Source organism: Tursiops truncatus, chromosome 16 (assembly GCF_011762595.2).
Source record: "Tursiops truncatus isolate mTurTru1 chromosome 16, mTurTru1.mat.Y, whole genome shotgun sequence".
In the NCBI taxonomy this organism is placed as follows: domain Eukaryota; kingdom Metazoa; phylum Chordata; class Mammalia; order Artiodactyla; family Delphinidae; genus Tursiops; species Tursiops truncatus.
The window spans coordinates 68,990,746-69,006,981 of NC_047049.1; the positions used below are offsets into that span (position 1 = coordinate 68,990,746).

At 44.9% G+C, this 16,236-nt stretch overlaps 1 protein-coding gene across 3 annotated transcripts in view; it reads right to left on the reverse strand.

Annotated features, from left to right (window-relative positions):
* ARID5B (AT-rich interaction domain 5B) overlaps nt 1-15,729 on the reverse strand; it is a 189,626-nt gene extending 173,897 nt beyond the window's left edge. Inside the window, exons 1-2 of one of the 3 annotated variants that reach the window (XM_019935849.3) lie at nt 15,643-15,729; nt 14,963-15,217 (exon numbers count right to left, since the gene is read on the reverse strand). In XM_019935849.3, coding sequence (XP_019791408.1) covers nt 14,963-15,217; nt 15,643-15,663 — 276 coding nt within the window. In that variant the 5' untranslated portion in view covers nt 15,664-15,729. Of the gene's footprint in view, nt 1-13,320; nt 13,456-14,962; nt 15,218-15,642 lie in introns of those variants that run through there. The other 2 variants (XM_019935847.3, XM_019935848.3) reach the window with 2 other exon arrangements.
* Nucleotides 15,730-16,236: the final 507 nt, after the last annotated feature.

A 16,236-nucleotide genomic window follows, 5' to 3' on the forward strand; every position in this document is an offset into this window, starting at 1 on the left:
TGAATTATTTTCTGTATCTATAACCCATGTACACTAGATTTTGGAATAATCTGGCGAGGAGCCTGGGTACTACAGCAGTGTTTTCATCTGAATCCTAGTCATCTGATAAACACTGTGGGATTAACCCAAAGCAAAAGGATTTAATGGCCCAGCAGGCAGTCTCTTTTTTGAAGATCCTTCTTCTAAGATTCCCCAGCCATTGTGGCTGGGACTCTAGCCCTTTACAAACTTCTTCCTGCTGATGCCTTCTGCTTTTTGAAAGAACCTGGCATCACACATCTCAAAGGAGTTGGTCTGGAATTACACTCCTTACCACCACTGAAAGAGGAAAAGGAGGAGAGGACAAGGGGGTGAAACCCAGTTCCAGATTAGGGGTGTTTTGAAAAATAAGAACTAGGAGAGGCTATTTTTAAATGGCGGGAAAGGGAAGGTATTTACAATAAATTCAATGCTGTGCACATTCAGCACATCAACACCAGGTTTCCCAGAGGTTGCATCATGAAAGGGGAGGGACCTGGGAAGCACCAGATCTGCACTTTCTTCGGCACACTGAGATGGGACATCTGGAATGCAAGTTTGGTCTCTTGACTCCCATCTCTTTTTATTTTGTTGTGGCTGATGGAAGAAATGCCCCCTGAGGGTCCTTTAAGACCCAAATAGAACAGAGCAGAATGGGCTGCAGGGTGACTCCTTCACAGTGACTGGAAACTTCAAACATGAATCAAAAACTCTGAACCTAAACACAAGAAAAATCTCTCAGGACAGATGGAGAACCAGGAAGTTTAACTCAATTTAAATTGATAATTTTCTTAGTTATTGTTTTTTCAAACAATAGTAACCCAATGATTCAACCAATAAATTACTTAGTAAGGGGCTATTAACAGTTTTAGCACCATGACAGACTTCATGGAGACAATAAAGTTCGGATTTGGTCCCGGACCAGAAAGGACAGGGTCGATGACTAGCATCTGCTAAAGGCCTGGGTCTTCTATTAGCCAGGTCAGGGTTTGAGACTTTATGCCCATACAAGTCTCATTTGATAATCACAGCCCAGCAAGATTAGCCTACTTCACAGATAAGCAAACAGAGACCCCAGAAAAATTAAGTAACGGACCAAGATGACGTGCAGCTACTACCAGTCAGAGTACATACGCACATGTGGTTCTACCAAGCTTTGAGACTAAGAGTTTACATTCTAAACAGAAGGAAAAAACACACACGTGAAATTATTAATCAGCACTGCCTCTAGGTTCAAGTCCAACCTGACCAGCTAGACAACCCGAGGTCTGGCTTCAGTCTACCCCACTGTCCACCACAGCCCCGCTCCTTTGCCGAACACAGACCACATCCAACATTGCAAAGTCCTGCCTTCCTGCCTATGGCTTCATCTGCCAAGGATTTCCCCTTCTGTCATTCTCACTCCCAAAAATCCCCACCCATGAGAGGCCGAAGTATTTTCAAGGGTCTGCTCACAACCCACTTCGGCAGGGCGCCTTCAGCGTGGCTCCAGGCCACCTCCCCACTCACACACTTCTTTCTTCCCACTTTTTTTTTTTTTTTTTTTTGCGGTACGCGGGCCTCTCACTGTTGTGGCCTCTCCCGTTGCGGAGCACAGGCTCCGGACGCGCAGGCTCAGCGGCCATGGCTCACGGGCCCAGCCGCTCTGCGGCACGTGGGATCTTCCCGGACCGGGGCACGAACCCGTGTCCCCTGCATCGGCAGGCGGACTCCCAACCACTGCGCCACCAGGGAAGCCCTTCTTCCCACATCTTAATCCCTGTGCCCTTCCTGACTTCCCCAGCTTGCACGTCCGTCCATTCCTTCCATCCCTCCAGACTCTGGAGCTTCGGCTGGAGAAAATAGTGAGGGCTTTGCCCACCGGGCTGCCTGGCCTCCTCCCTTTGCTGCCCCTTTAGGACTAACAGGTTCCTTTTGCTTCATGACAGAAAACGGGCCAAATGTGAGAAAGTTTTCAAAACTGTAATATTCCAAAGCTTTCCTCCAGAGAGTGCAAGGTGGCAGCCCGTGGGCCACATCTAGACTGAATACATGTTGCGTTTGGCCCACAGTGTTTTCTTAAAAATTGTATGGAACTGCCAACTAAAACCACACAAAAATCTGGCTTTCTGGCACGTCTCTTGAAAAAATGGAAAGATATGGCAACATCAAATGACACTGCTGCCCGCATGCAACGTTCGACAGGACCCGAGGGGCAACGTCCAGACGAGTCACACGCTCCCCGGTTCTGTCTCCCAGCCTGGCTCCATCCACTTCGGCCTCCCTGCCCGGCCCACACCTGTGCCTCTGCTCCAGGCTCCTTTCTCTCCTCGTCAGTGGAAGACATCATAGAGGAGGTGGTTTTTGAACAGGATACAGCAGTTGTGCTATTTTACTTCACAGAGAAAAACCTCAGCAAATTTTACACCCCTCTTCGGATACAACCCCCAATTCCTCGACCTGTCGGCAGGACAGCACGAGGCGTCTGCCGCCTGTGTTCTGGAATCAAGACAGCTCGAGCTCCCATTCAGTCTCTCTCATTTACCTGATGAGTGAACTTAGAAACCTGGACGGGTTACCTAGCCTCTCGGGTTGCCCGCCTGCAGAACGACATGGCCCTAGAGCCTCCCTCATAGTACTGTGGCTGTTAAGAGTAAACAGAATGTCCATGTAAAGCTGTCGGCACCTAGTTTTACTACTAACTTTATTAATGTCGTATCAGACCAGGGGCCAGGCAAACATTTACCGTAAAAGGTCAGATGGTAAACACGTGAGGCTCTGTGCGTCACTCGCAACTACTCAGCTCTGCCACGATAGTGTGAAAGCTGCCAGAGACCACTTGTAAACAGGTGGCTGTGTGCCAATAAAACTTTATTGACAAAACAGGCAGTGGGTCAGATTTGGCCTATAGGCCTTAGTTTGCGGCTCCGTTTTCTACTTCTCCACAGCCAGCCAGCCAATGTAAATCAGTTCTGAAAATGCTACGCAGGTGTCTCAATGGGATCTAAAATAGTAGGTGCCTCCAGTGGGCTTCAGTGGGCGTCTCCAACCTGTTTCCTGGGTTCACCAAGATTCGGCTCAGCCCAGAAATCATGCCAAAGGGAGAACGCTCCCCCCTCCACATCCTACCAAGAAACCTTTTCCCAATCGTCACTGGAATCTCTTTAGCCCTGAGTTCAAACACTACTTCTTGCAAAATGCCTCCAGAGACCTTCCTAACAAGATCAGGTACGCCATCATAGGTCGCTGTATTTTCCCTTCTCCATGCTGACCGCACCACAAAATCACCCATTTATTTAGGATTGTTTGCTTAATCGTGCCTGTGCTCCCCACCCAGTGAGAAGCCCCACGAAGGCAGGATCTGCCTGGTTTCCTACCTGTCTCTCCAGGGCCCAGCACGGCCTGCACACAGACGCCGCTCAGGAGGGAGGTGCCTGGCTCCTCCCGTGGGCTTGTGGGATTTAAAGAGCCCGTGCAAACACTTTACTGAGCAGGTGCGCGGTATTATTACCAAATACTCGCGGATCAGTCAACAGCCAATTTGAATGCAAGTTCCCAGACAGCAGGATAGAAGCTTTCAAGAACCATATGCTAAATAAATAGATGAAGGACCAAAAGAAACTATTCATAAAGGCTCAGATAAAGAATAGGTCAGTATAAAATGAAAATATATATAATATATTTCTCAATATATTCTAAATAGGGGGATATGAAGATCACCTGGCAGAATCGAGAATCCGGTGTTTTCAATCTTGCCTCTCAGTCTCACTTAGATGTGACCTTGGGCAAGTTACTTAACACCTCTTTTGGTCTCAGTTGCCTAGTCTATAAAGTGTGGAAATGTCACAATACTACCAACCTTAGAGAATTTCTTTGAGAACTAAATGAGTATTTAATTTATATGTTAATTTATTTGCAATGCCTGACACATAATAGCTACTCAATAGAAAAAAAATGTAACTTCATTGAAAACACTGTGGGTGAAACTTTTGCAAATGGTTTTGGAAAACAGCAAGTTGGGACGTTTCCTCTGGGTTGTGCACCTGGAAGAAGGAAGTGTGAATGTGGTTCTAAGACTACAGTGTCTGGTGATGGGTTTCCTCCATTTTGGATAAATCAATGAACTCACCTTTTCCTTCTTCCTTTAGACAGTGAGTAACATAAGAACAGAAATCTTTATCTGGGTATTAGTCACTGTGTTAACTGTTATATCCCAGTGCAGAGAACCAGCACATAACAGGCACACAATAAAAATTTCTGAATGGAAGAAACCATCCATGAATATCAGACGGTAGCAGAAATGCCAATTCTGTTTATCACCAAGAATGCTTTTCTTGAGTCAATATAAATATCCCTATCAGAGGGCCCTCCTGGCTCCAGGAAAGAATTTGGAAATGAGGGTAATAAAGGTGAAATCCAGAGGGGATCCTGAATATCAAAGCCTGGTTTCTGTGTAATCACTCACCCTTTGGTAAGTATCTCATCATTAGAATAAAAACCATACACTCCATTAGTGACTTTATAAAAGTGATCTCCCACAGAGGCACCAACTACTGGTGTAAGACAGGGCACTGGAACGACCCACCTGAACACGCCCATGGGAAACACTTGCCTCCTTGCCTCAGACGGTAACCTCAAGAGAGCAGCCCTTCCCCAAAGCAGCAGACCACTGTGCTTGAGGGACTGGGTTCTGGTTAGTCTGTGCATCTATTAAATAGAGGGGGCTGGACTTGTTCTCTTGAATATCCTGTGAGTCTATTAAAACGTCCATGGCACATCAGCCAGGAGGCTTTTTCTGAGATAAGCATGGCAAGTCTTCCTGGTCATCGTGATCAACAGCGCCAAGAGCTGTCTGGCCAGTCCTGCCTACAAGCACACATGTCTGATGGCAGAGGCAGAGGGACCGGCTGCACCCATGGACAGGCTATCGTTCATGCCAGGAGAAGGTCTCAGAACATCAGAACAACCTATTCTGCATCGGATGGCTTCACTGCACGTCAGAGGCCCTCATTGCACAAGGCAAATTTCCAATCAGAACGTCGCCAAAGTTGGGTCGTTACAGAATAGAAACCACTAAACCTGGGCCCATCACTGAGGAAAGTGTGAGGACAAGGTAATGAATGAGAACATTTTTATTCCCTGGTACAGTATCTGGCTAGTTTGCTTTTTTCCCAATGGTACTCGGAGCTGAGCTCAAAATAGATGACGGCAAGCAAAGCTAGGACTAAAGGGAAAACAGTATTCTGTCAACATGATTTCCATCTCCAATGTTCCACAGGGAGCTTTGAGCAGGCCTAGTGACAAGTAACTGGATGGTAACTTGGCCTGTTATCTCTGTAGTATGCAAGGCTTCCTTTGTGAGAATAACACACACACACACACACACACACACACACACACCCCTCCATATATACATATCTGTATATACATACACACACACACTTTGATATGTACAAATATGTACATATTTTTAAACATATTCGTCCTTTAAGAAGAACACACAGAATTATCAAGATTAGATTATTCGCACTTACTTCTTTGTCTCCAGTAATACCGTGTTCTTTTGTGCTGGTAAAACAACATGTGCTTTAATTAGCAAATATCTGTAAATAATTTATTTGCTTTCAAATACAACAGAACAATGGGGTCGATTTTCACATACATTTGCCCAGCACACATGCTGGGTCTTAAGCCAGACTCTCCCATTGTTCAATAACTACATCAAGCTGTCCAACTCTTGCCGCCCTCCGTGGTGGAGGGGTGGGATAGGGGGCTAGAAACCCAAGTTCCTTCCAGAAGCCACATCCCATTTTGCATGACCCTAGAAGGCAAGCACATAGCACTGTCCAGTCCAAGCTACAACAAACTCTTATGATCTCCAACCCTGGAGCCTTCTGTGAGGAACACGGAAGAGTGCCAGAGCGAAGGGCACTGGAGTAATGGTTGCTGGATGCAGGCGCTCTGCTGCCCCCCAACAGTGTGAACCCCAAAACATAAGGCACAAAGTGTGAGGCCCATGAATCACAAAACCTCATCTAGGCTCTGCAGGGTTAAAACTGGGCGCTGCGCGTGCAGTGCAAAGAAAGATGTTAAATCGAATGAGAATGACTGCTCTAGGACTGGAGGCACTATTATTTTGAATAAGATTGAAAAGGCCAGAAAAAGCAATTCAAAAACATTTCAATTATGTATTTCCCAGAACTACATCTTTGAGCAACTAATGCAAACGTTACCACCACAGTAAAACTTCTTCCCACATAAAAGCATATAAAACAGGTTAAACAGCATATACTTTATATATCATATGCATACTTTTGACTATTAATAAAAAATTCAAAACCTATGTATGCTTTACTCTCCTAAGCAATACAGTAATTATGATTAAAGGACACAGGCAGCACAAAAAGAGCCAATTTATCTTACTCGTGCCCAGGAATACTATTGGGTAACTAAGCAACTAAAGACAAAATATGGTCTAATTAATTCAATCCTATGCTTATTTAAAAGACACAATTAGAACATTTTTATTTTCCAGCCTGCACAGTAGCTCAACATGCTTGAGGGCGTACAAAGCAAAGCCTATTATTCTCAAAGACAAGAGTTTAATGTTAAGTGCCACTGATCCGGCTTGGAACTCAACTCTGGGGAGGAGGGATGCGCATCCCAGCCCAGGTGCGCTGGAGTCATGAGAAAGGAAAGGTGGGGAGAGGGGAGATGGTTATGGGGCCACCAGATTGACCAGCAACACGTGGTTTCTACCCCCAGTTTTTCTCTCTGTTCAAGGATGGAGATGGGACCCGGAACTTGATGTTCATGTGTGTAAGGACACCCACCACTGTGCGTCGATTCATACAGCCACAAAGATCCTACAGAAAATTCACGCAGTTAAACCACACGTCCTAGTCTGTGTGACAAATGTCACATATCCATCTTGAACGCTGTTAACAATGCGTCTGATTTTAAAAGCAGAATTAATGTAGGCAAGTGTGTACTGGAGACTTGATGCCATTAGCATGAGTCTAAAGCACCCTTTCAATCATCAGCATCATCTGCACGTTGGAAACGTGTCGTCAGTACGGGTGCTCACAGTACAGGATGCGAGCCATGCTCTTCAAAGGCCAAGGCCTAGGTTCTAATCTCCAGGAGGCCAGCAAGGACCATGGTGCGGCTAGAAAAAGCCATCCTCGTGCGAGGGCGCAGGAGCAGATTTTTCAAGAAATGCAGGAATCCATGACCACATTTCTGAGAGGCGAATGAATCCTTAAGCAACAATCAATAAATTTATTTCAAATTTATTTAAAAGCCAAGCCAACGGGTAATCACTAGCTACAATATTATTCTGAGTAGAAGATGGCAGATATCCAACCACCCTGGCTATAAAAAATGACAAGCAAATCCATTTGATTCCAGCAATTATATTCTGGATATTGGTTAAAACTAGACTTTGATAAATGAGCCTGAGTCATGTATCACTAGATGCCACTATGAACAATGGCATGCTTTATTAATAACTAACAGCGAAGTATTTACATGTATGGACTCGTGCACTCCATAAAAATAACATTCCTTAGTATGTGCCTGACACTCTAAATGTCAAGACAGGTTTTAATTGATTACGGTTTTGACTTGCTATCAAACACGTGGCCTCGTCAAGACCATCAGTCTGGAAAACATGCTAGTTCGCCGGAACTGCCAACCAACACTCAGGTGAGAAGTGACTCCCCTTCCCTGAAGTCCCATCTTTCCGCAGACTGCCACCCCAGAGCCCTGACTTTTTTTTTTTTAAACAACCTTTATTTATTTTTAATACATTTTTTTTTTTTTGCCACCGTGTGCCGCTTGTGGGATCCTAGTTCCCCAACCAGGGATTGAACCCAGGCCCTTGGCAGTGAAAGCTCAGAGTCCAAACCGCTGGACTGCCAGGGAATTCCCCCAAAACCCTGACTTTCTATAGGCTGATGGCTGAAGACTGGAAACATGCTCAAAAAGATGGAGATGCTGGGGCTTCCCTGGTGGCGCAGTGGTTGGGAGTCCGCCTGCCGATTCAGGGGACAGGGGTTCGTGCCCCGGTCCGGGAAGATCCCACATGCCGCGGAGCGGCTGGGCCCGTGAGCCATGGCCGCTGAGCCTGCGCATCCAGAGCCTGTGCTCCGCAACGGGAGAGGCCACAACAGTGAGAGGCCCGCGTACCGCAAAAAACCAAAACAAAACAAAACAAAAAAAAGATGGAGATGCTGGCTCTCGCCTGATCATTCAGTTCCAAATAGTCACTAATTTCTTTGGCGAGTTCTACCAAAAAAAAAAAAACCTTTGCCCATTTTCACAGCCTATGGTGCAAAATGATATGGATTTTAGAAGAGAAAGAAGTGTGAGGTGGGCTGCTGGAGCTGGCCCACAGGTGAATGACCCTCTGCCAGAAAGAAAGAAATTGGGCCAAGCTTAAAGAAAGCAGGCTGTGGGGAAGCATTCATTTTAATCATGACATTTAGTCATTCAGTAGATACTTGATGAATGCACTGACTGCTGTGGGGAGACCCAGAGGTAAGTAAGACACAACCCTCTGCTTCTGAGAACAGCACTGCAGTGGGGAGGGAGAAGAGGGCGTGACAAGCACAGGAAAAGCACACAGATAACCATTCCAGGAAGCACCATGTAAAAACTACCTGGGAGATTAAAACCAAACACTGGACTGTAAGTCCCCTGAGGGCAGGGGTACTTGTCTGTCTTGTTCAATGCTGGATGTCGGGGCCTAGAATAGGCTCTGGCACAAAATGGGTGCTCTATAAATATGCATGGAGTGAATAAGACCTCAAAGGTGAAGACAGTACTTCATAGTTTCCAGAAAGATTGCGAAAGGCTACAAATAAATAGTGACCTTAGTTAATCTCCACTTTAACTAAGGGATGCAGATAAGAGTCTGACAGCTTTTCTGGGACCAGTGTCTGTCTATGGGGGTAGACTAAGAGTTTTTTGAGGGCTGGGCCATTCTCCTGTATCTCAGTACACCACTGTCCAGCACCTAGTAGGTCTTCAATCAGCAGCTGAGGAGTTGAACACATGCGTTTTCCAAAAACATATAGATAGTGACCCTTCCTTTGAAAACGTATTGCATTTACTGTCAGAACAATTCACCAATGTGTTACATCTTACATTGCTTTTACATTTTTTAAAAACGTGTGCTGATCTCATCTCTCTATCAAGATTGATAAGCTTCTTGAGAAAAAAAGCCACATCATGAATTGTTTCACATCCGTCTCTGTACCTAGCAAAGCACGGAGCACATAGCACTCAGCAAGCAGCTTTCATTAACTCAAGATAGATGAAACCAGCATTGGCTGGAATTGGGAACTTAACCATCCAAAATACAACTTAGTATACATTCTACTGATTCTCAAATTTTAACATCCTAGGCTCAATGCTAAAACAGAATTTTGTACATATAAAGGTTTTTGACATATTAATGTTAAGGTATTTCTTCTATTACTGGATCTTGCTCCAAAGCCAAGTAAGAAAGACTAAAAGGTACACAGTCACATTCCTTATTTCAGATCAACTCCACAGGGCAGGGGTCAGCAAACTTTTTCTGTAAAGGGCCAAAGAGTAAATATTTTCCACTGTGTGGGCCATATGGTCACTGTCACAACCATTCAACTCTGACACTGTAGTCTGAGAGCAGCTATAAACGATACATAAACAGTCTATGTTCCAGTAAAACTTTATTTACAAAAGCAGACAGTGGGCCAGATTTGGCCCTTTGGCCTTAGTTTGCTGATACTTGTCACAGTCCAGTAAACTCTGTCCATGTAATTCATTAGTTCTCACCCTAGTTCTAAAGGGCCTGCTAGGGAGAGAGTAAAGATATTCCTTCTCTTAGCTTAAGATCATTACTAAAAATAAACGATAACTATTATAACAGCATCCATCATTTGCTGAGCTCGCATGTATAGGTACGAGGCTAGTTGCCAGGACCTTTTCATTATTATTACTAATTCTCTTGGCAAAGTAGAAACCATTAAATCCATTTGACAGATGAAGAAACTGAGGCTTAGAAAAGTTAAAGAAATTCTGCAAGGCTAGTGAGGACACTGAAGAGATCTCAGAAACTTCTAAAAAAAGAAATCAGCTCATGGAAACAGACCAGAGACCCAGTGAGTGGCCACCCACAGGCAGAGCAAGGCCAGTTCAGCACCTCCTGAATTTCAGAATGTGTCTGTGATGTGATCAGGTGATCTTCTAAAAACTCCTGCTGATCCAGTTGACAGCATATTTCGATACTAAAACGTAAATCCTTAAGGAGCCTTTTATAATGGCAACACAGCTAAAACCACCATATGGATGAAAGCCAGCCTGATCTGGGGGGACCTGAATTGGCTATATGTTCTAGTAAACTAACCTAAATGCCGCCCTCTCATAGAGAAAAGCTTTCTTTAGGAAGGTCCATGGTAGTGGTCTCAAACTCTAACGAGAACAATGATACTAATATTAATGATAATAATAATGAGTCAGCCGTTACTGGAGACTCTGCTATGTGCCCACCTCAGTTGTAAGCACTTCACATGTATTAACTCCTCTAATCCTTAAAATAATCCTGGGAAGTAGGTACCATATTTCCATTTTACAGATGAGAAAACCGAGGCACAGAGTTTAAAACTCGCCCAAGATCCACACAGCTAGAGCAAGACTATTTAAAATGCAGAATCCTGGATCCCAATTCCAGAGATTCTAAATAAATTAATTCCAGTAGGGGCTTGTGAATATGGATTTTTAACAATTTTTGACTGGATAGTGAGGCTGGTCATAGTCAAACCACTGATAGATACCCTGGCTGCATGCTAAAATCTGTAGTGCCCAGATATGCTTGATACTGACTCCCTGGCATCACTGACTTACTCATCCACACTCACTGTTGCAGGGGACCAGCAAGCTTTCTTGTAGAATCCAGCCCATGATCCGTCAGGCTGAAATCCAACCTTGTACATCCACCTATTTTTTTTTTTTTTTTTTTTTTTTTTTGCGGTACGCGGGCCTCTCACTGCTGTGGCCTCTCCCGTCGCGGAGCACAGGCTCTGGACGCGCAGGCTCAGCAGCCATGGCTCACGGGCCCAGCCGCTCGGCGGCATGTGGGATCTTCCCAGACCGGGGCACGAACCCGTGTCCCCTGCATTGGCAGGCGGACTCTCAACCACGGCTCCACCAGGGAAGCCCTCTTTTCTATTTATTTAATTTACAGTTATAAAGTAATTTTGCCCATAATAATGTCTCTTGATATTTATAACAATCCCCAGTCAGCTTTACTATTGTTCCCATTTTGCAGATGAAGAAACTGAGGTTCAGAGTGTTTACAGTTATCCAAGGGCAAACAAATAGTTAGTTGTAGAATCAAGATGTGAGTCTCTGGAATGCTTTTCCTCCACACCAGCTGCCAGCACTGTTAAGTATGCGTAGGCAGCAGTGATGTAAGCAGGCCAGACATTATCCTCATTACTTAAACCAGTAATAAATTGTTAATGATTATTAATAATGGTATTACAATGTAACTGTTATTGTTCTATGACACTGGCTAGGATTAACTGAACTTTATAGAATAAGAATGATTCTGCTACCTAAATAACTGGTGATATAGTTCTAAAATGTACAAGGAACTGCCCACATTTAGTACACACTTCTGGAATATAATATGATGTATTCAAGCTCTAGTTCCAAGGGTAGGTTTCAGCGGGAAAATAAAGCAACCCTAAAGCTTAAGAAGGCCTAGGTTCTAGCCGGCGACCTTTGACAAGCCACATAAACTCTTCAAGCCTCTGTCTCCATCTATAAAATGGGCATACACATCCCTGCCTTATCTAGCCTGATACAATTAATGCAAAGATCAATAAGAAAATTTCCCTCCCCCACCAAAAAAAAAAAAAAATTGTCCTCTGCAGATCGTAGCAAACCACACAGGGACGCTATTTCTAATCTCGCACAATGATAATTTCCCTGTTTTTAGAACTGATGTCTTTATATTTCAAGAAATCATAAAAAGACAGAATGATGTTCTTGAGCCAAAAAAGCATACGGAGTCCTGGCTGTCCTTTTGAAATGGATGCTGATGTCAGCTCAATCAAGACATTATTAACCTCCATTTGGTTACTTTAAATAAACTGTACTGGCTGATTTAAATGTGCTGAACATTTTCTCCAAGGCACAGTGCACGTCACCAGGAAACCTTTCTCTTTCAGTTATGCATTGCAAATGGCAAATGCATCATTCAAAACTATTTAAAATCAATAATAAAATCATTTCGCTGTACATAAACAAGTTAACAGAGTAAGAGAAAACAAAGCAAATGTCTTAATGAGAGGGCCCTGTTGCCCCCTCTAGGTGCCAGCAGTAAATGCTGGTATCTGCAGGCTCTCCTCCAGAGGAGCCTGCTGCTGCCATTCTGCTAATGAATGACCGACTATCTTAGGCCAGGGGGGAAATGACATCACCAGGGTGGAAAACCGATCTGCACTGGGAAACTTTCTACCTGCTTTACATTTGTCATAATTATTTTGCACAATGTAGCCTGTATTTGCATAATTTTGAGGCGTGTCATTATCTCAACTGAAAATTGTTTTAATATGGCTGAATAATTCACAAGGACATCATCCAAAGTCCTAATGAAATATACAACTATAATCATACAGCTAATTACCAGCCGTGTTAGCATTAAAAAACAAATCATGCATAATATTAGACGATGTATATGCAGCTGAGGAATATAAATAGAGCCATCTCCCTCTCCAAACCCCCTAGAGTTTACTTTTAAATGGCAAGATTAATTTTCTCAGGTATGGCTCATATAGCAGCGACGAAACGCAAAGATCATTAAAATGGTTCGCTTACATTTCCCCATAATGAATAATGTCTTTTAAAAAATCGTGTATTTAAAAATATACCTATTCACTATCATTAGTACTACCAGATGCAACCTTCGACTAATATTTCTTTTATTCTTAAATCAGAATTTACTATTTAATTACACAACAGAAATTAAAACTGGACCAAGTGGGGTCAATTCGAGGTCTTTAAAAAATATTCCGCTTTCAATTGAAAAAAAAAAAAAAAAGAGCGTGGCCACAAAATATCCCATAAAACACTGAATAATTTCCTTCTGGGTTCAGTCAGAAGTCTATTAGGCACCAGCTCTTTTCTGGATATTTAATCCTTCCCTTTTCCAGATCACAGGCCATGTTGAAGTAATAAATTTGAAAAGCAAATAATAAGAAATCAGGAGGGGGAGGGGAAGGCAGACAGCTGCGCAGGAAAGTTGGGTCGGGGGAGGGGGCCGAGCCAAACCTTGGGCGGTGCAAAGAGCTCAACCTGTTGGTAGGCTGCAGGATTTTTCACAGCATTTCCAAACAACACCTTTGTAAAATTGCCGGCAGACGTCGGGAAAGGTGAACGTTTAAAACCCATAGCTGGCCGGGAGGGCGGAGGGGAGGGCGTGTGGGTTGGGAGAGGTGTTCGGAGAGGAGGGAGGGGCTTATTTCCGAAGAGGCTGAAACGAGGGCGAACGTTTTGACGAACTCCGGTAATTAACCGGCATAGACTACTGACGGGTAACTCGATCTCGGCGAGAAGGACCGAACTGGAGGTGCCAAAAGTACAATCAACTCCACCAGACCAAGGAATTCTGGAAGGACTGGCAGGCAGCTTCGAGCTCCGGGATGAGTTAAACGGGGAACCATTCACTTAACAAAAAGGTCCTTACACCTACCTCGACAGCTCGAAAGCCTGGCACAGAGCTAGCTGCCCTCAGAAGTCTGAGTTTGATTGCCCTGCTCCCGCTTGGGCAACACAAAGCCTTGACAGGCGGCCGCGCGCCCTCCCGCCCCGCCGCGCCGCAGGCACAGCCTCCCCAAAACAGTTCCCCCGGTAGGTACCAGGGTGCTGAGGTCGGTCAGCTGACGAGGGGAGCCCGCAGAAATGCGGCCACACATGAAATGACAGAGCCGAATAGGGGCGGCCGCCCCGGCGACCGGTGACAGCGGGCTCACCTCGGGCGTCCTGCCGGGAGCGCCGGCGAGCGCCCCCGCGGCCGCCCAGAAACGTGCCGGGGAGGCTCTGTCCCTCTCCACCCTCCCCAGGAGCGCCGTCTGGGCACGGAGGACTCCGGACCCGCAGGGCCAGGGGGTGAGCACACACCCCTCTGCCCTTCCCTCCCCCGTCCGCGTCCCACACATCCCCAAAGATCGCGCTGGAAGGCGTCCACTTTGCGTGGAGTAATTGAAAACTAGAACATCAAATGGCTTGTCCGGGGGGAGGGGGTGGGGACGAGAGATAGTTGTTAATGCTTAACGTGTTTGTGCCGGTTACACGACCGCTTTGAAATCCGCCCGGGCAGATCTGCAAGTTATTTGAATGTATTATTCCAGTACCTGTCATTTATCACTTTATTCAACACGTCTTTGCCAACTCAATAGCTTTTGATCTCACTCTGCCTCCATTTCGTAATTTCCGCCCTCTTAAACATATCAAATACTTACTTTAAAAAAAAAAAGAAAAGAAAAACGGGAACAATATCGAAACCCACCGAAAGAAATCCACCCATCCCCTACCGAGCCAGACGCGAAGGTAAATTTTCAAAAGGCAAAAAATATAAAAAGCATGTGATGTTCAAGCGGCAATAGCAGGATCACACACACACACACACACACACACACACACACACACACATATCCTTGAACAAAACCCTTCTCGAACAAGTTATTTGATCTTGACTAAAATCAGCAGTTGGATCTTCTTTGTAAAGCTGACAGCCAAACTCTGACAATGGCAAAATACTCGAGCCCCAGCTAGTGGCGCTACCCCTTTAAAAAAGAAGTCGATTCTGTTCGCCTGCAGAAGTGAATACAGTATTTTCAAGCTTGCCCTGTAATAAGCATTACTACGGGAAAAAATAATAAAGAAAGAAGAGAGGGAGATATAAGTTTACCACCTCGCCATGGTCGCTATTTCTGCCCTGGGGAGTGTCTTCTGGGAGGAAATAAAGTTTAGAGCTGGATAAAAGTTGCCGGCTGGTCCTCTCTTCCCACAACAGCTGGAGCTCCGCTATGCAAATCGGATCCTTTGGCGTACATCTTACAAAGAAAAAGTCGCCAAGGGACAAAATTCTTGGTTTGCCTTCAAGGTGGAATTGAAAAGCCTTGTAGAAAATGTAAGGTCCGTGCAAGCCACACGGTGAGCCGACCCACTGCAGGGGAAAAAAAGCACCAAATAAATAATGTAGCCATCAGAGCACAAACGTCTATTCCCAGACACATTTACACACAGACATCCACACTCTTAATACAGAAGAGCCAACAGATATAAAGCTGGGTGGAAAAAATAATAGAGCCCACACAAATTTTCTGCCTCCCTTAAAAAAAAAAAAAAAAAAGACTCCGGGCCCCCCACCTCTCCCTACCTCTCCATCTGAGGCGGTAGAATTACATTATGTATGTATGATCACTGCAGGGATTTTTTTAAACAATAAAAATGATTTGGGGGGATGCAGAGGGTAAAAGTTTGGTGAAAAGTTTGTGGGGGGTGTGGGTGGGTGCAGAGGTGTGGGTGAGCCGGGGGGCTGGGGGGTGCCGGGGGGTGCCGGGATCGGAGGAGCGGAGGAGAGCGAAATACCTGGAGTGAGTTGGGCTCCATCTCGACGTTCTGAATTGATTGAACTCAACATTCTCTCCAAACTTGTTGGCTTGAATGGATTGCATCAGGTCCTGGCAGGGAAAAACATTCTCTGCCTTCAGCCGGCGTAATGTCTCAATATAAAACTAAGCTCTCGCCTCCCCTTCGGCACCAAAATGATTGAAAATGTGACCTAATATTTCTCTGACGACTCAATTTTCAGCTCCTGTCAAAAATGTGTAGGTTTCCTTCCAACCGTGGGTTGATCAAATTCATAATCGGCAGAAAGGCTCCGTCCGATCTCGGCGGGAAGAGGATGGATCAAGGCAAAAATTACATAGGAAGGTCTGTAAAAATAAATTCTGCCCTAAAAGTGTGTGAAGATGAGATCTACCTCTTCCCAATCTCCCTTGTCTAGCGGTTTCATTTGATGAGATTTTTGGAGGAGACGAGAGCTAGCGAGCTCCGCTGTGCATCTGACAGGACCTGCTTGTATATGTCTAATATAAAGAACATTTCCTGCAGAGATTCCGGGGCGCTGCTCCTCTTTCTAATGCTCCTTAGCAGATTTGCTGTTATTAGACATGTAGATTT